General features: G+C 36.9%; 1 protein-coding gene across 2 annotated transcripts in view; it reads left to right on the top strand.

Annotated features, from left to right (window-relative positions):
• bmp1a (bone morphogenetic protein 1a) overlaps window positions 1–26,660 on the top strand; it is a 55,872-nt gene that overhangs the window by 5,224 nt on the left and 23,988 nt on the right. Inside the window, exons 1-6 of one of the 2 annotated variants that reach the window (XM_056729592.1) lie at window positions 15,133–15,305; window positions 15,727–15,840; window positions 16,323–16,463; window positions 17,713–17,830; window positions 20,833–21,011; window positions 23,198–23,303. In XM_056729592.1, coding sequence (XP_056585570.1) covers window positions 15,765–15,840; window positions 16,323–16,463; window positions 17,713–17,830; window positions 20,833–21,011; window positions 23,198–23,303 — 620 coding nt within the window. In that variant the 5' untranslated portion in view covers window positions 15,133–15,305; window positions 15,727–15,764. Of the gene's footprint in view, window positions 1–15,132; window positions 15,306–15,726; window positions 15,841–16,322; window positions 16,464–17,712; window positions 17,831–20,832; window positions 21,012–23,197; window positions 23,304–26,660 lie in introns of those variants that run through there. The other variant, XM_056729591.1, reaches the window with a different exon arrangement.

Genomic DNA, 26,660 nt, shown 5'->3' with positions numbered 1-26,660 from the left:
AAACATTGCAGCTCGGTTTGGTTCAGCAGCCTAACCAGCAAAGCACTGACTAAAGCAATACGTTTAGTTCTGTTTGTCCTGCCAATGGCAGATGGAAACTTGATGTTAAATGTTAGTATTTCCGTTTGGTGATGCTAGCGCAATTCTTTTTTGGCACATGATTTGGGTGTCAGATAAATGATTCAATCCATGACAAAACGACTTGGAACGGTTTTAAGAAAAACATCTCACAAATTTGAGGAATCTTAGGTTCTTTTATAGCAAAGCGAAAACATGTTATAAAAGTGGAGTTTTTTAAATATGCAACCTGGAAAGCCTCCCGGGACGTTTCTGAGCATCCATCTAGATAAATTCTTCCTTTTGTAAAATGAAAAATGAATGAGTGCCAGTCACGCACAATTACTGCACGCCTCCCAGACAGCGAGGTTCTTTCACCTAAAGGGATTAGAGAGCGATGTTGCGCAACATTGGTCTGTCAACATTATTTCCATAATCCAGCCTCAGAACAACAAATGAAAAAGTTTAATTTCCAGGGCCGTGTTTTTCTAAGCTTTAAGGTTCACCTAAACTCTCAAAGGCTGGCTTATCGCTAACAGACATTTATGACTGTAACCAGCCCAAACATTTCCCCTCAATTCCCTCCCCTCTTGCCCTCTGGGTAAAGATCACAAAAACCGAGAGATAGATTGATATAGCAGAGTGAGAGGAGTTTAGCGTGCCTCCAGACTGTAGGTCATTCAGTGCATGCCAGCACGGGCCAGTCCTGCAGCCGTTTGTGTCTGTCCGCCAGCTGATGTGACTGCTTCTCATTCAGACCCATCTGGCAGCTCAGCCGTCACTCGTACATCATCCTAAACCACGTCTGAACTCTTTTCTGCCCTTGCTTTTGTAAATCATTGAGGTTAAGATTGAACTTTCACTCCCTGCTATGTGATGGAAATTGCTTTGAAAAGATCGAGGGTGTCATTTCGGTTCTCAAACGGGATTTATTCTGATATTTGTTGAATAAAGAACCCTGCCCCAACTCATGCCATTGGTTGAGCCAATGTTATTGTGTCATGCCTATAATGGTGAAATCAATGTTTTTATACTAATGACTTACTTATAGTTGTCCCTAATACATAGTAAATTGCAGCTAAAAACTTACTATTAAGTCGATGAGAAATGAAAAAGTAATAAATACTCTAGTTAATCGTTGCGGTCTTGGCTTTAAGGTCAAATTTAGCGGTATCTAGTTGTGGGATTACGAATTGCAACCAACGGCTCACTCCACCCATCCCTTTTGAAGCACTACGGTGGCTGACAGAGGTCTAACATTTCGTCACGTTTTCTCGTCTTTGCAGAAGGTGATAACATATTTACGAAGCGCATTATGTAGCGCATTTTGTCCATTTAGGGCTATTGTAGAAACAACGTGGCTAATTCCATGCCAGGTGACCTGCGGTGTGTTTAGATAGAAATAGTTCATTCTAAGGGTATAAAAAAATAACGCTTATGTAAGGTCTTCTGAAGATGTATTTATGTATATTATATTGCATTTCTGTCAATGGACCTTTCTAAATGTTACACACCTTTAGCTACTGTAAAAAACAGTTAGGAGTATCGTTGCTTTTACATAGTGACTTCTCAAATCCGCAGCTATGCTTTTAATAATGTTTAAAACAGCTGACTGAGCCTGTCCGCTTACTGTTAGCACACAGCTGGAGTTTGTTTGACTCAGATAAGAGAAGGTCAGAGGAGGTAAGAAGAGCATGGAAAAACAACACATCTGTTTTTGATACATCTGCCATTCTAAGAACCTATAGGTTTTGATTTTGCCTCTTTGGCCTGAAAGAACTTACTGTTTCTCTGTTTTTTAATGTGTGATATATTGTGTACACCACTGCCTGCCACCCCAACATTTTCTAAAAAACAGAGTGCGATCCAAAAGTTAATTTGTATTTGTATTATATGTCCCTTTTTTCCTCAATGGCAGCATGCAGTGCAACTGGTGTGGACTTAACAAGTTTCTGCAAACCTGATGATTCATGTTATCCCAGCATGATTTGAGAACGTTCCAAAATGCGTGTATGGCTTGAACAGAAGTAGCGAAATTGGACCTGTATGAGATTTAAAGGGATAGTTCAACCAAAAATAAAAATTCTGTCATCCTTTACCCACCCTCAGATTGTTACAAACCAGTAAAGATTTCTTTTATTCTGCAGAACACAATATTTGGAAGAATGTCAGTAACCAAACAGATCTCATCCCCCGTTGACTACCATAGTAAAAAAACGATAAAAACTATGGGAGTCAATGGGGGATGAGATCTGTGGGTGAGTCAATGATGACAGAATATTCATTTTGGGGTGAGCTATCACTATAATATCGTGTCGCAAATGTACTCACATATGTGACATATAAATCATGCATAAATGTAAATACATTATAGCTTTTCTGTTTTAATATTAAAACCTTTTCAAAATCATTATAAGGTATATAGTCAAAATTTTTTATTTTATCTCAGACTTTTGCACCTCGATGTGTGTGTCCCCATAGTCAACAATTCTTACATTCAGCTTACATCCTTAGCCAAGTGCACATTGTACCATGTCACTGACCTCCAGATCAAATATTCTTGTGTTTCAATAAAGTATAGCACACTTATCATTCCTCGTAGAATGAATCGCTGTGAATCGAATGTTGTTTTCCATATTTTTGTAAGTCGCTTTGGATGAGCAGACCATCTTGCTCTTCTGAAGCAAACAAGTGTTGAATACCAGAGAGGGAAGATTCAGTCGCATAATTCACTAGTACAAGCCTGTTCATCACCTCCGGCATTACAGCCCATTTGTTCACGTGATGACACAGTAGGATCCAAAAAAACAACACAAGTCCTCTAGATGTCTTCAGCATGTGTGTATAGAGAGCGAGAGAGTGTACGGATGTTTATATACTGTATGTGAGAGGAGAGGTTTATATGTTTATATATGTGCGAGAAGAGGTTTGTAGGACGTGGAGGTGTGAGCGGCAGTGAGTAATGAAGTGATCTGAAGAACAAGGCATTGCTTCCTTTGGGAAATGTTTCAGCAGGCTGGAGAGTGTTTCCATCCTGTAGGTGTTTCCGTGTGCAGCGAGCGACTCTCGTTTTGGCCTGCTCTTGGGGTCGCAGGTTAACCTTTATTTCTGTTTTAGCACAGTCTCAGCCAGCGTTTCACCCTAGAGAACAGTTTTCTTGCAGATACAGTATGTTCCCACATGTCTATGTGCATAAATTACAGTAGGCTATCAATGTAATGTTCCCTCTTACAACCTCAACATTACCACAGGAGTTTCTAGACTAAAGGGACCCATATAGACAGCACAACTGTGAAATTGATAAAGGTAGCGACCGTACTACTAAATTTAGAGTGCCTTCATTTGTCAAAGGTAGCTCTGCTCATTTTAGAGAAGTGTTCTTGTAAAAACATTAACAAAAGAGTGTGTTGCGTTTACAAAGTCGTTTCAGAGTAAATATTTACGATACACAGTTGAGTCCACCCTTTTGTTTTTTTCCTCTTATATGACTTAGAATGTCTTTGTTACATTAGTTGTAGGTCTGCGCGATATAAATAATTGAGTGAAATGTCACAAATGTGCATATCGCATATTTGCGATATAATATTTGTTTGTTTTTATGTAATGCAACTGTGAAACGCTTTACTTTCTTTTTCCAGTAAGAGTGTGAAACATAAATAAATTTATATATATATATACTTTGTTTTTAACCAATAATATACTTGAAGTTGTGCGTTATTTTGAATAAATCACTGCTTACAGAAGGCAATACGCAAAGCGGAGTACTAATATTGAAGCTGAAAAATATGTATCAATGCAGTGTTCATGAAGTAAAATCACTTAAAGCTTTCCTTCTGCTGGAAAAAATAGTCGGACCCTGATTGACTGTGAACAGCAACAGAATGTGTTGATGGGTGGTTGCTAAGGGTGCGTACTGATACACAGAATCATATGGTGATGAGGTCATAGCTGTGTTTTATTTCTAATAAAGCACAGCTATCGACCAATCAGAATCGAGGATTGGAACTAACAACGTGTTTGTTGGTTTATTGTGTCGCCTTGCGCCGAATCCAGTGTGGACAAAATGTAAATGATAATGGGTTCTAAATATTAGTGAAAATATTATACTGTTATACTAAATATATACTATATTTACTTATTAAAATCTTTTAAGATGTAACTGATTTTTTTTCTTGGACATATAAAAAAAGTATCAAATACCCAACAGTTAATTGCTATTAACATCATATATATATATATATATATATATATATATATATATATATATATAAATATATATATATATATATATATATATATATATATATATAAAGAGTTTGGTTCCGAAATGAGATAACTCCTTTTTAAAACATTTTCAATAATCATGTTTTTTGTATTGTGCATTCCAAATAATAAGAATCAAACGACAGTAGCTTTTTAATATTAATATTAATATTGTTATTTATTTTTTGATAGATTTCCATTGTATAAGAAATGTGTTGTATAAATAAACTTGACTTGCCTTAAACCATAAAAAATACAGTTCATTAACACAATAAAATATAATAAAAACATAATTTTTTTTAGGAGTATCTTATTTTCTAATCAAACTCTTCATGTATTATTTAGGTTTATTTAATGAAAAGAAATGCAGTATGTGTGTGTTAGTGTGTATATATATATATATATAAATTTTATATTTTTTATTATTTAAATCGTGCAAACTGAAAGATGTATTTTATCAAAACAATTTTTCGCCATTCCTACAATTTGATACTATTTTATGAGATGGCTATTTCGTATCAATTCATGCAATTCTCATTTGTATGCTTTGGTGCAATTTGCTTCTATGTTGGGCTTTGATAGTTTTTCTAATAGTACATTTTTGTACAATTCACATCTTACAAATGTATACATATTGCCACCTCTTTAGCCACGGATGTTCTTGGAATATTTACAAATGTTCAATGTTCACAATATTAAAAGTGATCATTAAAACAAATAGCTTAAATGTCAAAACGTGACTGCTTTCATAGTTTGTAACTTCATGAGCAAGTTGAGCAAGCAAGCATGAGCAAGCATGAGTTGAGCTTCTCGAGCTCAACTCAAATGAGCTCGAGTAACATGGCTAGGCGCCTTGTATAGCGAGTTTTGATGACTTGTCCCCCAAGTCTGGCTGTCTTCATTCTCTGAAGTCTTCAGCTAATTAGCTTCATAAGTCTTTGCACATTGTCTTCTAAATAAAGAGGAGCACTGTGTGACGCATTAGAGAGAACAATATGTTTTGTTGCTGGTGTGAAACAATTACAAAAACCTGGGGAGAACACGTTGTAATCATCTTTTTCACACCTAATTAGTCGCTATAATGAGAACGCAAACTGACCATAAAAAGCGGGTGTTCATACGCTCACCGAGTCAGCAACACCTTTCCCACGTTTACGTAGTTATGAATAATTCCACCCTATCGTTTTATTCGTGACTTCAGCTGCAAACAAATGTTTCGTGACCTTTCGCATGTATTTAAACTCAATGCATGTTGTTTGTTTCATGCATATAACCGTTTGAGGTTCAGTTCAGAGTACTTAGGCTACTAGGTTTAAAAATGCAAATGTGATGAGTGGTTGAGTGCTCAGGTGGTTTGTTGCCTTGAGAAGAACCATTACTTACACATTCAGTCTCGGATCAAACAGACAACACCAAAGATCGGCTCGCACAGGCTGTTTGACAAATACTAAAAAGACATTTGGACATAAAATTGGTCATTTTACCAGTGTTTCCATTCACAAGGTGTTATTCATAGATGTGTTAAAGGTGTTTGCTTGCCGGTTGGATCAATAGCTCTTTGTAGACTCTTTGTAATTGGTTTGTTATAGACAGACTGACCGCAGCCACTGTTCTGACCCCCTGCTACCCATATAGCAACTGTTTTCATTTAACATAGAAATGCACGTGTTTGTGTGTGTGCTTAGTTGAGTTTAATAGGGAACATGTAGTGATAGCTGGTGAATATGTTTACAAAACATTCTTTAAATATACAGGGTTATGAGGCTTTTGTGTGGGTTTAATCTTTGTTATAAATGCCTCTTGATAACAGCATTCTTATCCTGACTTGTTTGTATTTTTATATAACTCAACACTTTGCAGCTCAATTACAGTATATGTACATTTCTACAGTTAAATGTGAAATACTATAATGATATAGGCTAATAATGCTAAGCACCCTTTTTAATACTTTTAACCTTAAACGTCCAATGTGTCATTTTCTGCCGGACCTACCGACAGAAAGGGAATATAGCTATGTCTTCAGAGGTGTATAAAGACCTTACATGATGAAGCGTTATGTTTTTATTACCTTAGAACGAGCTAATACACCGCGGGTCCCATCGCATGGAATTCGCCATGCTGTTTCTATGGTAGCCCTAAATGGACAAACTGCTCTATAGAGCGAGTTTCGTGAGTGGGATAGCTCCTTCAGCAAAGAAGCAAAAGATTCTTCAATCAAAATACAATTACTTGACAAGAAAAGTGACCTAAGATATTTGGTCTTGTTTTATGAAAAATAATATAAGAATAAAGTAAGTTTATGGTAATAACCAGCAAAAGAAATTGTCCATGGGGTGAGAAAAATAAACTTGAAAGATTTTTTTTTTTAGTTTTCCTAGATATTTTTTCTCTCCCCATGGATTACTTAATTCTTACATTCTTTTTCATACAACAAGACTAAATATCTTAGGTCACTTTTCTTGTCAAGTTTTTGTATATTGATTTCGGAATTTCTAGATATTTCACTAAAAACAAGACAAAAACGCTTAGTAAGAGTGTCATTTATTGCAGTGTAGTCCTTTGTCCGTAGTGTTTGGAATGGGAGGGGTTGAATGAGTCGTTGGTTGCAATTCGCAACCTCAACACTAGATGCCACTAAATTTTTTATACGCTGGACCTTTAAACTCTTAAAGCAATGTTATGGAGTCTTTGCCAAACCAAACGGACACTAAGCAGGTCTCTGTAATGGGAATATTCCCAAATAATCAGAGTCAGCGACTATATGGCGAGTGCTTTGTGACTGAACGTGCTGATTAGGGCACATGATGAACGACCTGTTTGCTTTCCAAATGTCAGGCACCTTTTTGGCCGCCTGCCTTCTGAAGTCTCATTCCCTTCGGCTGTCTCTGTGTCCAGACATTTGAAGACACATCCCCCCAGCCCCCCTAAACTTTCTTTCTGCATCCCTGGCCCCCCCTTTGACAATCCCTAGAGGCAACACCGCTTTGTAGGGCATAAACCGCTTCACCATGGGTTTTTAGTCTGGTCTAGAACACAATCTATGATTAACTCTTTGAAAAAAGTAGCTCTTTGGCCTGAGGTTCAAATTGCAGAGTCAGGAAATATCAAGGTAAGCATTTGTTAAGAAGCAACAGCTGGAAGTGTTTTTACAGGAGAGAACAGTAAAGGGGCTCTGGTGTTTATGAGAACCCCCTATCCTCGTGATCCTAACGCAAACAGAACCACCATGAGTCTAACCAGAGAAAAAAAACGGTTTGTGTTTCAAGAAAAGACATGCCATGTCCTCGAGGGAAATGTCCAGTTGTAACTGGATTTGTATGTACTTGTATTCAATTCCCCTGAGACTCTCAATCAAGGGAATACCTCTTACCAGAATGATCCACCGCTTGTTTTGCTTCTTCGGGTGTATTTGATTACGGTTTGATCTATTTTCAGGACTTAAAACCCCTGCTCTGAATCCTCAACCTTTGGACACCAACATCCTCTAGACCTTTGATTGTCTCACTGAATCACGTGAAAAAATGTCAATGTCATATTTCACCACATAAGGCGAAGGAAGTCAAGTAACAAATAATGTTTGCCCAATTTTTATTTAAAATTTTTGTTTGATATAGAAAATGTTTATACTGTAGACTATTGGATATAGGAATATGGATCACATTGTGATGAAAGCTGACATTTTGCATTAAGGTAATATAAACTTCCCATTATACTAATTCTTCTATCTTTTCATTATTCATTTTTTACAATCTTATTTAATCTCTTCAAATATTTGTATAATAAGAAAATGTTCATGACAATTGTGCATTTTCCTAGCACATTCTATTAACAATAAACTGCATGTTTACTTCCGAGTTAAACTTTTACTTCTTAATAGCTATTCTATCCTGTTGTATGAATGGAGAATTGATGTTCTTTAAATTGCTGTTCTTTCCCTCAAAGGTACAGTTCACCCAAAAATGAAAATTCTGTCATCATTTAATCACCCTCGAGAGATTATCCAAATCTGTATAAATTGCTTTGTTCTGATAAAAACAGGGAAAGATATTTGGAAGAATGGTTGTGACTAAACACTTCTTGGCCCCTATTGACTACCATACCAAAAATTTGCAATGGTTATCAAAGTGCCTCAGAACTGTTTGGTTTCCTAAATTCCTCAAAATGTCTTCTTATGTGTTCAACAGAACAAAGACATTTATACAGATTTGGAGCAATTTGGGGGTGAGTAAATAAAGACAGAATTTCCATTTTTGGGTCAACTGTTCCTTTGAGCCAAATAACATTTCTTGTATCGTTTTTATTCTGGATATTAATACGACCCATGCGTCTTCTTTATAATATTCCATCAATCCTCTCAAAAACAGTAATAAGCCCCACTTTAGAGGTTTAAGCAGCATTATTTACCCCAAATCAACAAGTCCCACTGTGAGTGAATTGTTGTTGGCTCGTTGATTTTGCATCACGTGGTAAGTGAAACTACAGTAAGGGTCTTTTCTGAGACCAGCCTTCAGCATCTAATAGACTGTCTCTTCATGAATGTGAATTGAGCGTTTGCATTTAAGTAGGCACCGCTGTAGTGGCCGTGACTGGTATTATCATGCGCAGCGGGCTTGTAGTCTAATGTGCGTCTGCATTAAGACCCCTAGGCCGTGCTTTCCCACTGTTTACCTCAAAGATGCTGAAGGGGGAGAAATTTCTAATTTTGTGGGTGGTAACTTTAAGACTTGTCTAGACCTCAAATGTTATAGCCTCAGGGCTTTGAATAGAAACCAGTTTTGGTGAAATAGGTGCCAAACTGGCTTTTATAAATGAAACAAAATGTCCAATGTATTTGGAGGGGATTGTCGAGACGGGCCAGGCAATGGAAAATGGCATGAAAGTAAAGCAAAAAGCTTACCCAGCTAACCTGGTGCTGTGATGCCATTAAAGATCCACTTAAAAGTGTCAACGCTAAGCCTTTGAACCTAATCAATCTACAGCAGAGCTACCGTTGTCCTGTTTTAATTGTATTTTCATTCCAGCTTCACAGCAAAATCTGTTTGAATGCTTTGATTGACAGGAAAAATTGCATAGGTTAATTATCAGTTTGTGTTTATGTGGGACGGTGTATTATTATAATGCCTTGCAGACATAGATGAGAAGGTAAACTTTATGACTCTTGGTTGTTTAGTCTATTACCTCGGAAGACAGAGTTCTACCAATATTACAAAGACAGAGAAATAGATGTCTGAAAAGATCATTGCTCATTTGCATACAAACATACATGCTGAATTGTATATTGACATTCAGCAGATGTTTTTGCGATCTTGAAATTGTTTAATTTGTGCTTTTTAAGATGTTCATCCGTATTTTGTTATAATACCGTACTTTATCATTTAAGACTTTTAGACATTTCTTCATTGTCTGGGCAATATCGTAAAAATACTGAATTTTTATAGCTAGTATGGCATTCATCTTCTATTTGATGTTGATGATGTCAGTTTGACATTAAGCAGATGTTCCTACAAAGTTTAACATTTACAACTTTCTTAATGTAAAAAAATTTTTGCTTCCATGTTATTACTGAATCAAAGACGTGTGGAGAATGTGAACGTTTCTGCAATGTATTTTCTTGGTATGCTTCTCCCTCTAAAACTTGATTTTCAAGAGACCATCATTTTTACGTCTTTATCATTTTGTTGCCAACCCATAGATAATAATGTTGATGTTTTTGGTTCCAATTATAGTTAGTATCTCGCTAGAAAACCTTACAGACTGGCAGTCACACCCACAAATTACTCCCAATAGGATTTCTTTGTTTTAAACATCAAATCTAGAGCATGCATGGGTGCTGAGGTTATTTTGCAGCTGTTATATGTCTTTATGAAGAACGGCAAACCTCAATCTGCCACCGTGCTCCTTTATGCCACTTCATAAAAATCACCACCTCTCGTTTCCTGTCATTATTTATCGATCGGTGAAGTTCATCAGTTCACGGCTCTTATGTTCTGACAATGTCTTCGATTCCTTAAGGCCATGAGTGATGAGATTCTGTCATTCTTTTATCTCAAGCCCTACGCCCTGATTAGCTTTTCTCATTTCGGTTTATAGAAAGCATTAGGATTGGGATTTTTTCGATGAGGAATTCGAGCTAGTGAGACAGAGGGATTGAAAGGGGAATCCCTCGGGGACACAAGGATAAAATGTGCCACCACCTCTGTACGAAGAAACCAAACAAGGGAGCTGCTATAGTGCACTTGTCCTTACTCCCCTTGGCTTCTGATGGAGCACATTACGCGCTAGAATGAGAAGTTTGGGGAGATACAGTAGATTGTGTCTTTTTCTTTGGAGGGTGAAATTCAGGACTCGAGCTGTACGGACGATAAATTTCCGTCTGGCTAGGTCTGTGTGTGCCATGTGTCGCTGGCATTCTCCCTTGAGACCTTGGGAGTCCAGGTTTGTGAGATCAGAGGTTTGTGGCCTAGCAACTGTTTGTTTGGGTTTCAGTCGTAGTTTAGATGGGGGCTTTCTTTCGTACGATTGTTTGGAGTTCCTGTGTACGCCCTAATGCACTTGTATACTCTGAAACCTTTTAGCATTGTTCAGAAAGCAAAATATAGCATTTTTTATATATTTGTTTGGAGAGTGATGTTTCGTTTCATTCGTTTATGTTTTGCGGTGTAAGGACAGACCCTTAAAGATCGGGTAACACACGCAGTTTCTGCCAATCTCAAATTATTTTGAAAACATATACAGTGGTGTTGCATACGTCATATCTTCGAAGAGTATTAGTTTGATCAAATTTATAAAAGAGAGATACAGCTGTAAGATTATTTCGGACGGAACTACAGTACGAGCACACATCTTCGCAATAACCCTTCGTGTTTTTTTTACATAATGCACGTACACGCCGATTCTGAACAAAACACAGACGTATGACTTAGTTTGACTTACCGCGTGCAGTTTATGTCCGGTATCTTTTAGCACTTGGTCGGGCCATCTATCAGTTTCAAACGATCTCCAAATACAGCGTTATATCCACCGTTTATATAACATCCATCACTAAAGTGCCGTGAACGAACCCACAGCGCAGCAAATCTTGATGGTAAGCGGGTCTTCCTATCACTTGTGGGTTGGTGCATGGACAGGCAAAACTTTCGCCTTGCCCTGGGCATGATTTTCCGGGAGAATTGCCTAATAAAACGAACAGGATCGCTGTTACGAAACATTGATCCAGACTTTTAAAAAACTTTCCAAAACAAGTCGAAGTGCTGAGGTAGTGTATCAAGCACAGAAATAATACGTCATGTGTCCAACTTTTTCAACAATTTGACCATGTTAAGCATGAGAAGCCAGCCCCTTTAACAGTGTATGGAAGTCAGAATGCATGAAATAGAATTTTACCTGATCTTTAAACGCTGGCATTAAACCTTTGTGCCGTAATGTTTGTTCTTTGGAAATTAAAAATAACTAAACTAGTCTTAATAATTAACCTTGATGATTTAGACAAATAGGTTTTTACCATGATTCTTTATTTATCATGATTTTAAAAGGCTTGAAGAAAATCCAAAGTTTTACGACGGGTAATTGTGGTGGCGTTTATGTTTGCTGCTGCTAAATCTTGTAATTACAATAATTCCAACATGACCTAAAGGCAGCATAACTTTGCCTTAAAGTGTTTCTTGGTGCGAATGAAGCATTTTTATTATTTTTTAGGAAAGAGTAAAACGCGTCTGTCTGCATTCATTATCACTGTAGTTTCTCATAAAACTGCTGACATCTGGTAACTGGTTCTTATGAGAACACCTCTGGACAGGTTTTCAAGATCTCTCAGATTTATTAAAAACATGCTGTATGGCATCATTAAACTTGTTGTGTCTTCCCCTTTTATCTGTGTCTGAGTTTGGGAGAGATGTTAGTTTTAGCAAGAGAAACGTTTCGTCTTGGCAATTTTTTATCAGATCTCTTTTCTTGTCTGATCTTGTCGGGAGAATTTATACCTTTGTTTTGGTCAGTTTTAGTCTAAAGCCTCGTATAAAGTCATTTACTTAAATTCCTCTGTGTCGTGACTCGTGTATAACAAAGACAGAGAGACTAACATTATTTTTTATGAATACCATACCATAAATCGTTTTTAACGTTTAACTGATTTATTGTCTGTTGTTTTAATGAAGTAAATCCCATAGATTTAAAGGAATAGTTCACCTTCATGAGAAACCATCATTTACTCACCCAGTCATTTTAAACCTGTGTGATTTTCTTTCAAAAGAAGATATTTTGAAAAAGGTTGCTAACCAAAAACTGTTGGTACCCATTGACTTCTATATTATGGACATAAAAACCAATGTCAAGGGGGACCAATGGTTTTCTGTATTCAACATTCTTCCAAATATCTACTTTTGTGTTCTGCAGATGAAAGAAAGTCATACATGGTTGAATTGACAAGATGGCGTGTAAATAATGACATTATTTTCATTTTGAATGTGAACTATCCCTTTAAGTTCGGGTACTGCAATGAAAAGTCCAATGAGAAGAAACTATTCTTATAGATGTTTCTTTTGGAGCTTCATGTTAGGATGGTTTTTCTCATGGATTGTGGTTGTCTGTGTGGATGTACTTTGAGAAGTAAAACCCTGTTATTTCAGTGCTGTCAACGGTTTTTAGTTCAGCCTGTTTTTAGAGTCAGTGAAATTTGTCTGTAGACATACAAGAGCAGACCGGATATTCAACAGTGAGTGTTATAATGGCGTGAAAAGATAATTATAGTAATTAAAAAGTTGCACAATTTCCTTTTACTTTTATATAAATAGTGACAGTAACGGTTTATGTTGTTCCCCTAGAAGATATTTGTATTCTCAGGTAGTGGTATAATGTCTAGCACTAGATAAGGATACCGGTTTTGAAAACAAAATTATTTTTTCATTATATGTGCAAAAGTGTGGAATTTACACAAGGGATAGTACCCAAAAATGAAGATTCTGGCATCATTGTTAACCCTTATGTCATTTTAAACATGTATGACTTTCTTCTTCTAAATACAAAAATGAGATTTGAAGAAAGAGAAAAGCATTGTTTATAGCTTTAGATACAGCCATTTTATAATAGACTGTTTGAAGCAATTGTTTACCCAAAAATTTAAATTCTGTCATGAATTACTCAAGTTGTTTAAAACCTGCAAAAGACGATATTTAAAGAATAAAGGAAACTACACAGTTCTTGGGCACCATTAATTCCAATAGTAAATTGTATTGCTACTATCGTAGCCAATGGGGCCCGAGAACTGTCTGCAGAACTGTTTTGCGATCATTAGAACAACCAATTTCTACAGGTTTGAAACAGCTAGGGCTGAGTAAAAGATGACAGCATGATCATTTTTGGGAGAACTATATCTTTTAAAGCATAAATAGTTATTAATAAACACTGGACACTTTGCGTTCACTGGTCAGTTATGATGGGCTGTGTTTGTTTTGGGTCAAACTGCTTTTTCTTTTCCAAATGTGAAAGAACAAATTATGTTCTTTAGAAGATAAAACATATTGTTTTGTGTAGTGTTGTGGATGTCAAACCTATCCATAAAGTATTGAAATATTCATTGCAGACGCAGAAGACTTGGTGGAGGAATAATCAGCTTTATTGTCCTGTACAGGAAGCTACAGGTCATTGCTCCACTGCCCTACGGCCTCGGGCTGGGTTATTAGTGGGCTATAGGTCTTTTTGATCTGTTCCTGTCTCACTTTTTCACACATCATGACAAAACCCACACATACTGGGACATTTTCATAAAGGAGCAAATAAGCAGCGTTACGAGTCTCGTAAAACGTCTCCGTGTTTCATAATTTCTCCTTTTCAACCCTCATTAGGAGAAAGAATGTGCTCTACTTTCGAACTGCTCGCTGACTTTACAATGTTTAACATTTTCTATAAAGCTTATTTCTTCAGCTTTCAAATTATGTAAAAATCTCAATTTCTAAAAATTTACCCTAAATTCTGGTTTTGTCGTCCTGGGGTCACATATATAAATATAGTAGGTGTTGTATTAACCCTGATATATGATAGAATTTTTCAAATCTTGTCTAAAGTAATCTGAAAATTGGAGTTCTGCATGCCTGCCCTCTTAAAAAAGATTTCAACAATTAAAATTTAATTGCAGACTCAAAACTCATGTTGCTATGCATATTCTGAATGAGCATTATATTTCATGTATAATCAGTTTAAACGGTTTTAATTAACTTTAAATACTTTTTGTTTATAATTTTTAAGGTTTTTAAATTCCTTGTTTTATTGTTGTGATTATTTAGATTATTATTTTAATTACTTTTATGTAAAGCACTTTGAAGCATTGTGTATAAAATGTGCTATATAAATAAACTAAATAACAAATAAAATTAGCTTGCCTTAAAAATAAAGGTGCTTAACAATGCCATAGAATAACTTTTTTTCTGTAACTGGTTCTATAAAGAACCTTTAACATTAGAAGAACCTAACTGTTTGCGAATAAAAGGTTCTTCAGGTATCAACAATGGCAATTCAAGTAACTGGAATTGAAAGTGGGGGAAAATGCAACAGATGTGCCAAATATGGTCCCTCTTAATGCGTTGTGTTCCAGACAATTCTTATTTCTTTAGTCTGTCATTGCACACTTGCACATTGCTTTTAACTATTCAGTTGATTTACTCACTTCAATCAAAGTTTCCAAAGACACAAAGAATCCTAAAGAGCTCATTAAACTTTGTGAATTGCATGTGTTTCCATCAAGGTCAGCATCTTGTGTAGATTGTAAGAAGCTCCTTATTCATTGTCGTTGCACACTTATATTTGTGATACTAATCAGCTTTTTTCTCTCTCGCTTTCTCTCCCGATGCATGATTTATTTATCACGGGCCGAGTGATGACCCCATCTATAAATGGCATCGCAGATGATCATTAAAAAAACATGATGCTTCTATCAGCTAGCTAGACCCTGCAAGCTTCATTGGGGGTGTTCTTCAATAACCGTTTGAAGAAATGTAGGCATCTGCCACAAACATTGCGAATTTACCCACAAAAACAAATTCGCCACTAAGCATTTTACAAGTGTTAATGGTGGATAGACTGACTTTTATTAGTAAATGAGTAAATGATAGTAAATGAAGGTGCTTCACAGCGATGTCATAGAAAAACTATTTTTGGTTTCACAAATAAGCATGTGGAAGGTTCTTTAAATATTCATTTCTTTTTCACTTTTTTATAATCTTCAGATGTTAAAGCTTTTTTATGGTACCAAAAGGTTCTCCTATGGCTTAGAAGAACCTTTTGCAGCACCTTTTTTTAAGTATGTAGTGTCAAGGATCGCTGTGGGTATTTTGTTGTTTGACCCGCCTTGTTTGTGCTTTACATGAACGATTGTTGTCTTGAAATTAAAACTGTTCTTTTTTGTGTTGTTTTCAGTTGCCTTTCTAGGAGACATTGCACTTGATGAAGAAGACATGCGCATGTTTACAGTGGACCGCATTATAAATCTAGCCCAGAGAACAGTCACAATTCTTAATAACACGGAGACCGGTAAGTCAAAGTGTGTGTGTGTGTGCATGTGTGACTTTGTGTGCGCACACATATGGAAGTGCTTTATAATAAACATTGCCTCAGTCTTAATTGGTGCTCGAAAACGCGGCAAGAGAAATTTATTCCACAAGTTAATAAACCAGCTGAGAAAAGCCTGTCAAAAACTATTTTGCCAACTTCTCGTAATTATTACTCAAGACATAAAGGGGAAAGCGATCATGATTCCTCCCATAATTCCTCTTTAGTTGGACTTTATACATAGTTACTCTTTAGAAACAAGGGTTGGGTTCAAGCTTTAGATAAGACCGGTCTGTTTAGCTTAATCCCAGGAAATTGTATTTGTGTAAACATTTTTAAATGATTTCTATATTGCTGATTTGTTGGGCCACTTTGTGTTGTTTGGGAAGAAATCATAATCTTAAATGTAAATCTAACGTATGTAACATCTCACCTCAGTGTTTATTTGATGTTGGAAATGGTAGGTTCACTAGCCAATGAGACGAGTCCAAACAATACTGCATCCATTCAGGGGTCCCGCCGCAGGAAGAGAGCAGCGACCTCCAGACCTGAGAGGGTGTGGCCTGAGGGTGTCATCCCTTATGTCATCAGTGGGAACTTCAGTGGTAAGTGAGAGGCTGTGCTCTATCATGATTATAGTCACAGCTTCAAATGGTTTGCAGGCCTTCGACAAGGACCTTAAGGACAAAAAATATATAAATACTAGCGCAGCGCTATTTATTATATTCACATGTGCTTTTATTGTCTCAGATGTTTTTAACAATGTTTGAATCCGGAGAAATTCAAATTGTATTCCTCTGTTTACCTGTAAACATCTGTTATCCCGGCTTTAAGAAATCATAGATGTGTTCAACTTCATGCGGCGCTGCTCAGAAGGTTAGGCAAAAGTATTGCACTAAGCCTTTAGTTATCAAGCTACGGCTTTGTTATATTCTGCGACGTCTTCCGGCAAAAATGACATATTTTGCCATTCAAGCTTTCCTATGGCTCAGTGGTTAGAGCATGGCGCTGGCAACAGCAAGATCATGGGTTCGATCCCAGGGGATTGCACTTATTCAGAAATGTATAGTACAATGCAAAGTAAGTCACTTTAGATAAAAGCGCCTGCCAAATGCGTAAATGTAAATTATGTTGGCATTTCATATCATTTTAATAAAATATGATGTACACAAATTAGCAAATAAAGAATTATTAACAAAAGTACAAACTATGTTTTTAAATTATTTATGTCATAGAATATTCACTTAAATTAAAATATTTTGATATAATGAATGCAGTTATCAATGAGGGTCCTCGATATGGTTGGCAGTGGGTAGCCCCGCCTTCAAAAATCTCATCGGTCCAAAATCTTCTTCACAAAGCTGAATATCGTCGCTGTCCTTCTGCAACGTTGTCCTGTCCAAATTGGCTGTTTTTCAGGAAATGGATAAAAACACAGTACTTTTTATATGATAACAAACTGTGTTGTTAAAGTTGACAAGCACTTTTTAATACTTTAAATTAGTTAGATCTTTGCAAAACCCAGTGACAAACATAAACGGTGAATAATGAAAATGATTTATGACAAAAATAAAAATTAGAAATTATGTAGATATTGAAACATTCGATTTTGGCTGTGACTTTTAGATTTGCTGTGATTTTGCCAACAAATTTGACAATTCACTTAAATTTGGCCTACCCGATTTTGACTGATTTTTTTATTGTCCTATCAATTAATGCCTTAGACAAAAATAAAAATTAGGAAATATGTGGATAATGAAACATTCGATTTTGGCTCTGACCTATCATTTAATGCCTTTTATTCAGCTGAACAATTAATAAACTGGATTGCGTGTGTTTGGGTGTGTTATACAGGTAGCCAGAGAGCCATATTCAGACAGGCTATGAGACACTGGGAAAAAAACACATGCGTGACTTTCATTGAGAGAACAACAGAGGAGAGCTACATCGTCTTCACCTACCGGCCGTGTGGGTAAGTGTGTGTGTGAGTCTCATAACAGAGTTTGTGTTTCTGTCTGTAGTATGTTTAAATGATTCCACAGCAGCTGGATGTCTTTGACTCCTTCAGGAAGAAACCACGTCTGTCTATCCTGCTCATGTGGAGCATGTGCTTTTCTTCTTTATTTTACTCGGCCTTTCTTTTTCAAGCTCTTCCTGATTTATCGCCTAAATGTTTTTCTGTCCTGTTCCACTGCTCCGGGTTATCTTTGTTGTGTGCCAATAAAAGGCTTTGCGTGTGTGTGTGGGCCCTCGTGTCTTGACCTAGCGATTGCTCTATTCTTCACTGAGGAAATACCAGGCGACTTTGTCACAGTGTTCACCACGGGACTTGTCACCTGAAAGTATGGGTTTTATTCTCTCACAAAGGCTCCCTGTAGATGCTTTCATGGGGTGTCAGAAGTTCAGACCAGCTTGTTTGACAAATCGGAGCCATGGAATTAATGTTGGCACCATATAGCTGTTTTCCCCTGCAGAAATAGGGTTTTTGATCTATTGAAATTGGAGTTTTTCAAAGTGAACACAGAGTTTGATGTAATGTGTAGCCTACTTGAACTTGTTCACACAAAGCTTCATTGTCAGTCCACCAAAAAAAAGTATTAAAGCTAAGCAGTAAAACCATCATGTCATTCGGAAATCATGATGTTATGGTATTGCAACCATAAGCACATTTACATGTGAATGACACAGATATATAGAGGTATAGGTAGTCACAGTTTGTTCGCCATTCACCCAGAACAAATAATATATTTGGAAGAATGTTTGTAATCTAACAGTTCTGGGGCACCATTGACTACCATAGTGTACGGTGTAGTTTCCCACTTTCTTCAAAATATCTTCAAAGACATTTGTAGAGGTTTGAAACAACTTGAGAGTGAGTAAGAGATGACAGAATTGTAATTTTTTTGCAGATACATGTAACAGAACGTGTGTACTTAAAGGGGTAGAGGACATTCTCCTTCTATTTGGCATTTTATTAGACATTGATTGGATTTAATACCCAAAATAATAAAGTTCATAATTTTACCTTCACGCCATCCTAGATGTCTGCCATTCTATCTTTAGCTGAACACAAGTGAATCATTTCATATTAAATTGCTGTCATGTTATTTTCCTTTAGGGTTGTTTCTTGTGTTTGTTTGTCATGAGACATGCAAGAGTTTCGAAGTCATCGACTCATAGGACTTGGATCTGTTTGTTTACATTGTAATTGTCCTAAATAAGCTCAACATATGAATAGTTCTCTTTCACAAGCCCAGGATTTATTTTCATAAAATATTTAATAACTCAGTGGAGTTATTTGGACATGTGGGATGGCATGAAGGTAAATAATGAGACAATTTAGTCCTTAAAGGAAGAATACAGGGTTTTAAGAAGGATCTATTGACAGAATTGCAATATAATATTCAAAACTTTTTCTTCAGATGTGTACAAAGACCTTACGTAATGAACCGTTATGTTTCTTATACCTTAGTATAAGCTATTTATATCTGCATACAGAGCGGGCCTACATACATTGAATTTGCCGCCATGTTTTCTACAGCAGCCCTAAACGGACAAACAACACTACACTGCGTGTTTCCTCTCCTCTGCGGTATAGTGGTGAAATTGATCGTGGGTGATCCGTACGGATCGTAGTCTACGGTTTGGAACGCATGTGACCCGCGGATTAAATGTTAGTTTATTACTATGGTGGCCACCGTCGTGTTCGGACGGAGCAATTCGCTGCAAATCTATAATACAACGCTAGTGGCCGCTGTACATCAAAAACTGCGCCTTTAAAGAGACATTTTCATGGAGCCGTTAAAGTGATAGTTCACCCAAAAATGATTTTTTATTCAATTTTGAGTGAGCTATCCCTTCAAGGAAAAAGTAACATTGACAGATAAATGTTACATAGACAGTCTGCTTTCTGTTTGTTTAAGTAGACTTTGCGGTCGAGCAGTCAAGGAAAACGACTGTTTTCATCCTGGGCCGCCTTTTTAGTCATTTTTAGTTCTTAAAAGAAAGTGCAGGCGTTCTTTATGTCTCACTGCAGGCCATGATGGACAAGCAAACGCTGTGTGTGTGTGGAACTGGGGCTAGCGAGGTGATGATAAGTTACGCTTTTTTGCCCTTTGCAGCCAGCGGTAGTTGCCAATGGGGGGAGCCATGGTCTGATGAGCCTCTGTGTGTGTCTGTGTGTGTGTTCAGGCGATGCCTGTCCACGCTGTGCAAAGTTCAAGGTAGAATTTCTGCTGGGTGCACAGTAATTAAAGAGTGTTTTTTGCACCCACACAGTCTGTGGGTGTAGGTTTGTGTTTGTGATTTGTGTGTGCCGTGGATGTGTGTTAGCCAGCTCTCAGCGGTCTTTCTCTCACAAATAACATGACCTTTCAAAAAGAGATTGTTATATTGCGTTTTGTGTGTTTTTGTGCTTGTGTTGGGTTTTTAGGTGTCTATTCGTTTTGAGCTGCCTATATGCTAACGTGTTCCAACATAAACGTTTAGCAGATATGCTTCTACTGTCTTTCTCTTCTGGGAAAACAGACCAAAATGCTGAAGACACTGTTTGTTAAATTCTCTCAATTGTAAATATGTTCCTCTACCTAAAACCACCTGCCAGGTGGGAAGTATCAAATCATGGTTTGTGGCTGTGAAGTAAACTCAAAGCTACTGGCTGTTTATAAAATAAAAGAAGCCTTTCCATATGTCCTGCTCTACTCTTTTAATAGGAAATGTGCAAAAACAGAAAAGAAACAAACAAGTCAGGCGAATAAATAATTATAAAATACATATATAGGAACTTTAAATGCAGCACAGGGTCTCACATTTTGTAAAAAAGAAATTGGGGAAATGACTGTCAGTGTATATATTTACATTCCATACCACCCTAGTATTTATATTTTACTTTTTATGCCTTTGTCATCAATACAATAAAATAAAGTATCCAATAAAATGATGTATATTATTAACCATGGTGCCTCGCTTTCACAGGTGCTGTTCATATGTTGGACGGAGGGGAGGAGGTCCTCAGGCTATATCCATCGGGAAAAACTGTGACAAGTTTGGAATTGTGGTGCATGAGCTTGGTCACGTGATCGGATTCTGGCACGAGCACACGCGGCCCGACAGAGACGATCACGTCAGTATTATACGGGATAACATTCAGCCAGGTATGACAAATTTATAAAAAAAAAACTCACCCTAAAATCATCATTATGAATGGGTCATCTCTGGTCCTCGATCCTGATTGGTTGAGCCCAGTTCTAAGCTGTTATAAAATACCCTGATTTAAATCTTCTGACCGCATTACGCTGCGTTAATATCACTTTATTTTATGAAACCTTGCGGCGCATACGGATTAACCGTTTTATAAAAGCAATAAGCCCGGAGAAGCCGTGGGTTACAATTGCATTTTATAACAGATTAGGTGTTTTAGGCAAACTGCTTCTTGGGGCTTATTGTTAACATAGTTAACATAGCTTATTGTTTAATAGTTAACAGTTGATTATATTCACGTACAAATGGTGCGTGACGTATCTGCATATATTGTGGTAAAACTGAAATTGTTATGGTAATATGCAAGATTGAACAGATGCGTTAATGTTAAGTGAGGCAAGCTCAGGCAAAAAGCACAAAACATAGTTTCGTGCCAATATTCAGAGAACATAATCAGCAGTTACACCACATGCTTGGAACAACGTGGCCCATTTTGTAAAACACATTCTTGCTTGCTGAGCTCAGCACAAATCCCACCTGCATATCCATTTCTCTTCAAGAATGCTGTACAGAATATTTGATGTGAAACTTCTGTTACACAATATTTACAAATTTGACAAATTTACAGTTGCCACAACAGTTAAACAGTTATAACAGTTAAACACTGTATACATTATATTTGGTTCGATATTTTGTAAGACCAGTATTACAAGTAGACCTTATTTTGTTACATTTCACAACACGTTTGCAAGCATTTAAATACACTCTACTGTTGTCACAAAATGACAAAAGTCTATTTAGACATTGTACGGTTATTAGTTGAGTCTATATTTAATGTGATACTACACATGTGGGAACTCTGCTAGGAAACATGTGTGAACTTGAAATAAACTGACATACAAAGCTCCTTGAAAATCACCAGTCGTCATTGAAGGGGTCATATGGTATGTTTACGTTTTCTGTGTCTTTGGTGTGTTATAAGTTGCCCATGCATGTATTAGACACGAAAATTGCGAAAGTTAAAGTGTCGGAAACAGGCTTTCTATCTAAAAGCGAATGCTCACCCAGACCTGCCTGAAACGCCTTCTGTAACCACACCCCCACAAATCTACATCAATTCGTGGATTTGACATAGACTGCAAGTTGGGTGGGCGTACCTGTCAGTACAAATGCTTTGTAACCTGATGTTCCAAATATGGTAAGAGGAGTTACATTTCCGTCACACGCTTGCAATATTCAACCAATCACCACGCACTGTTTAACTGGCCAATCATAGCACACCTCACTTTTCAAAACGATGAACTTCACGCGTTTTAGAGAAGCGGGGCAAAGATGAGATACTAACATGCACGGTTTGTGGAAAATACAGCGTTTATAAACCTGTTTTTAAATGATAATATTTGTGTCAGCTGTGTCATATGACCCCTTTAAAGTCATTTAAAATGATTGAAAATAGTTGGATGTGTGACAAGGTCTAGCATTATCTGTGGCTCTCAATTAAATTCTTATATACTGAATGTAGATGTGCCTGAAGGGTTAAAGTTATTTTAAGTGCCACTGTACACCCAAAAATAACTCACCACAGGTCATTTTGGCAACCAACACATGTACAGATCTGTCTGTGAAGCTGAAAATTCATAAAATCTTTTTGCTGCACACCCATGAACAAAGACAAATGTACAATATGAAATAAGGACTGACAATATCTATGGAAGAAGCGTCGTTATTACATCCTTATTATGTGGCACACCATACATCTTTGTACTAAATGAGGGCATGTATTCTTTAGCTTTAAAAATGTCAGTGGGTTGACATGCATTGAGGAAATTTTATAGATTTGTCAAATGTATTTTAACTTGTTTTTGCACAGTACTTAGCGGCTTTCAGAATAATTGCCAATTTACAGGATATACGCTTGAGTACTTGTATGCTATGTTTACCCCCCATCTATACTTGGGAATGTTCCCAGAGTGCTGCTCTAAATGTATTGAATATGCAGAATAATAACAGAATAATCCGAAAAGTATATAATGTTGTAATATAATAATTTCTAAGCAAACTGTGAAACAAAAGTTAAAACTGAATAAATGAGACACAGACATCACTTATTTTCACGAGCGTTCTTGGTATCCTCCCACAGGACAAGAGTATAACTTTTTGAAGATGGAGCCTGGTGAGGTGGACTCACTCGGGGAGGTCTATGATTTTGACAGTATCATGCACTATGCAAGAAACACATTTTCCAGGTAAGAACCTGCCCTCCAACAGGTCTCTATATCTCATTTTTATGTATCGTTTCCACTAATTATATACTTTTACTATTTATTAACATTCCTAAGTATTTTTTTTGCCATGTGAGTGATGAACAGGTAAAGATGGCATTGGACCATATAAATACATTGACATTAAGGATGGTCTCACTTGCTAGGCTGTTGCCATACACAACACAGTAATCACATTCATTGTTGTTTGGTAACAACAAATATGTCTTCACTAGTTTTTTGTGCAACATGAAATAACTTTTATCTTGTTTAATTCTCTAACAGTCAAATCTCGCTGGCACACACACTCCCTTTTTCCGTTGTGTCAGGGTGACCCTTAACTGTGGCATCAGCACTTGTGAGATGTGCATGGTTATCCGAGCATCTCTCTTTCTGCTGAGCTTTCACAAGACAGCTTTTGTGCTTCTCACACGCCGATCGGTACTTCAGCTATCTGAGCGAGTCAGAGAAAGAATGAGAAAGCCCAAATTCATTTCTGATCTGTCACATGATCTCATCTCTTTGTAAGCTGAATTTATACTCGACTTCATGTTTCTCCTTGTGGTTTCTGTGGCAATACCAGGGCCAATATTTCCTGGCATGAGTTTTAAGCTTTGTTCAGCCTCGAACAGCTGCTACCAGATTTACATTCACTATCTTTCCTGCTTCTAGGTAGAGGAACGTCCTTTCATTCGTGGTATGTGCCCAGACATTCCACAACACGTTTTAATAAAATGATGAAGCCAACGTTTTTGTTTTGGAATAACATGCAATGAAGAATCGTGAACCATAAGAGCATGAAGTAACTTAACAGGAAGCAGTACAATGTACACTATTGATCCGCTATTTATTTACGGAAATTGAATTTCTAAGGAGAAAAATAATAGGAATGACTTTCGTCTTTCTCTGCGATTAGATTGGATGTATAAAAACAGCCGTTGCATTTTGAAATGGAACTGGCAGCAGACTGACAGTTGAAGGGGAGGAGTTAACAGTTGCTCCGCCCAAGGCGTCTAACATTCATCATTTAAGATGGATAGTCATTACAGAAAGGATGTTTTTTTATGTTTTTGATTGTCTTCACAATCAGCCTGTTTTTTTAGCTAATGTCACCTAAGCTAGACATATTAATAGCCTGTAGCATGTATTAACTTTGTATTAGCACATATTGTATTCTTGCTCCTGTATGACAAATCGCTTATTGCTACATGAACTCGTCGCTTTGGATAAACGCGTCTGCTAAACGACTAAATGTTAACATAGCCAAAACGTTTTTTCTTAAGATATATTTTTGCCTTTATTCGTACAGTTTTTGTGAGAGAGAGGACAGGAAGCGAAGTGGTAGAGAGAAGGGGGTGGGATTGGGAAAGGCCTGACGCGCAACCTTACCACATGTCGGAGCCCTGCCCACGAGGTTATCGGCTCCAACAATCTTGTCAATTGTTATTGCAGTAATGCTGTTAATGTTAAAGTGTTATCTTTGCGATATGTTACCTCTGAAAAAATAGTTTTTTTTGTCCTGCACTGAAATCTTCTGAAAAAGATTCCAATGAACTGCAAATTAAACCATCCTACATTATTTTTTCTTGCGGTATTGCAAAGAGTCAGCACAGCTCATGGAGAACTTACGTTCTTACGGACATTTTATTCTCCCTTTTAATTCCCTAGTGTGCTAGTAAGTGAAGTACAGAGAAGAAACATTTAGCATTTAGCACTGAAATCCAGTTCATATTTATTCCGTATAAAATTTGCATTCAGTTACAATTCAGATTCAGTCACTGTTATGTATGCCGTGGCATGGAACACTTCTCTTTGTATATGACACAGACCATCTTTAATGCAGTAATATATGTTGATTACTTTTACATGAAATGCAAGTCGTGTTTTTCATTTGGGTTAAGCACGGCTGATGTTTTATCCTCGTACCTGTGTCAATGTGCCCCAATCGACCGACTGACCTTTTGTCCCATCCACACATGAAAACAGTTTGTTTCTGTTTATGACATCTGTAAACCACACAGACTTTTCCTGTCATTTAACCAAATGTTAAATGTATTGGCCAGTGAACCAACCAAATGACATCTGTTCGAATAAAATACACTTTTCAAGAAAAACATTACACAAAAACAAATTAATTAAATGTATTATAAAGTATTTTGACACGCGCTGTGGTAGTCGAACAATATAGGATCAGCTCTAGAATAATTTGCGTGAAGATCACTGTTCTGTGTAATGTAATAGCGTTTATTTATTTTTAAGTGTGGCTTTGGTGACCAAATATATTTTGGGTCCAGTGAAACTACGCTTAAGTAGTTCATTTTAAAATGTTAAAGTACCATCGCAAGCAGGTACTTCTGTTGCACAAGGAATCGGTCTGCAAACCTGATGTACACTTAAAACAGACATTTGACATCTTTGAGATACAGTTTTAAGCTTAGTGTGTATGTGTGTAGCTTGTGATTTAAGATGTAGCTTTAGTCTGAGAGGAAGAGGAAGTCTTAAATATTCCTTAGCTAAGTGAAGTAAGCTTATGGGACTTTCGGCTGATGGGATATAAGAATTGTTTTCTTATTTCACGTGTTTATCAAATATTATCCAGAACAGTTTTGACAGCCTACCGCCAACATTCGCCAAGAGTGAAGGTTACATGAGTCGAAACACAAGCGAATTCAGTTCTGCACTGCGTATATGAGAACCATCTGTTTCCTGAGCTTTTGTTCTTCTTCAGTTCTCCTCCGGCCTCTGTATCTCAACTATTTTTTTCAGAACAAATTACTATTTGTTCATGGCTGCAGGATTCTAGGAAGAGAGAGAATGTCTGGATTTTACCTTATTTCAGAAGTCCACCACATAGACTATAACGTGAGTTTTCAAACTGGGGTCCGGGGACCCCCAGGAGGCCTCCAGAAGGTTGCAAGGGGTCCCCCAGAAAAATGATTATGGTCCACACTGTTTATCTGCTTTTTTTGCTATTGATAGTCTCCAGAATTGTTTATATTTTAATCTTTCAAGTGAGTTTTTCTCAGTATAGGCTTTTGATTTATAAACTTGGGGACAAACATGATGATGCTATTAAGACTGAGTGATATAGTGATATCATCACTGTCTGATAAAATAGCAATTCAAGCATTCATTTTCTATTTCACTATATGTTACAGTTATCACCTAAGAATATCTTCACATGGCATTTTTATTTGCATTTTTAGTTATAGGTATATAACTACTATAACATAACTATATAACATTATAGCTAACATATTAATATATATAGATACAGAATAATCGGTGTCGTTGGAAACAATTTGTATCAGTGCATCACTAGTATTTTATATATGTTGTTTA

The sequence above is a fragment of the Triplophysa dalaica genome, chromosome 18, assembly GCF_015846415.1.
Source record: "Triplophysa dalaica isolate WHDGS20190420 chromosome 18, ASM1584641v1, whole genome shotgun sequence".
In the NCBI taxonomy this organism is placed as follows: Eukaryota; Metazoa; Chordata; class Actinopteri; order Cypriniformes; family Nemacheilidae; genus Triplophysa; species Triplophysa dalaica.
Note: the sequence above shows the minus strand (reverse complement) of the source record. Positions and strands in the feature narration are given on the sequence as shown.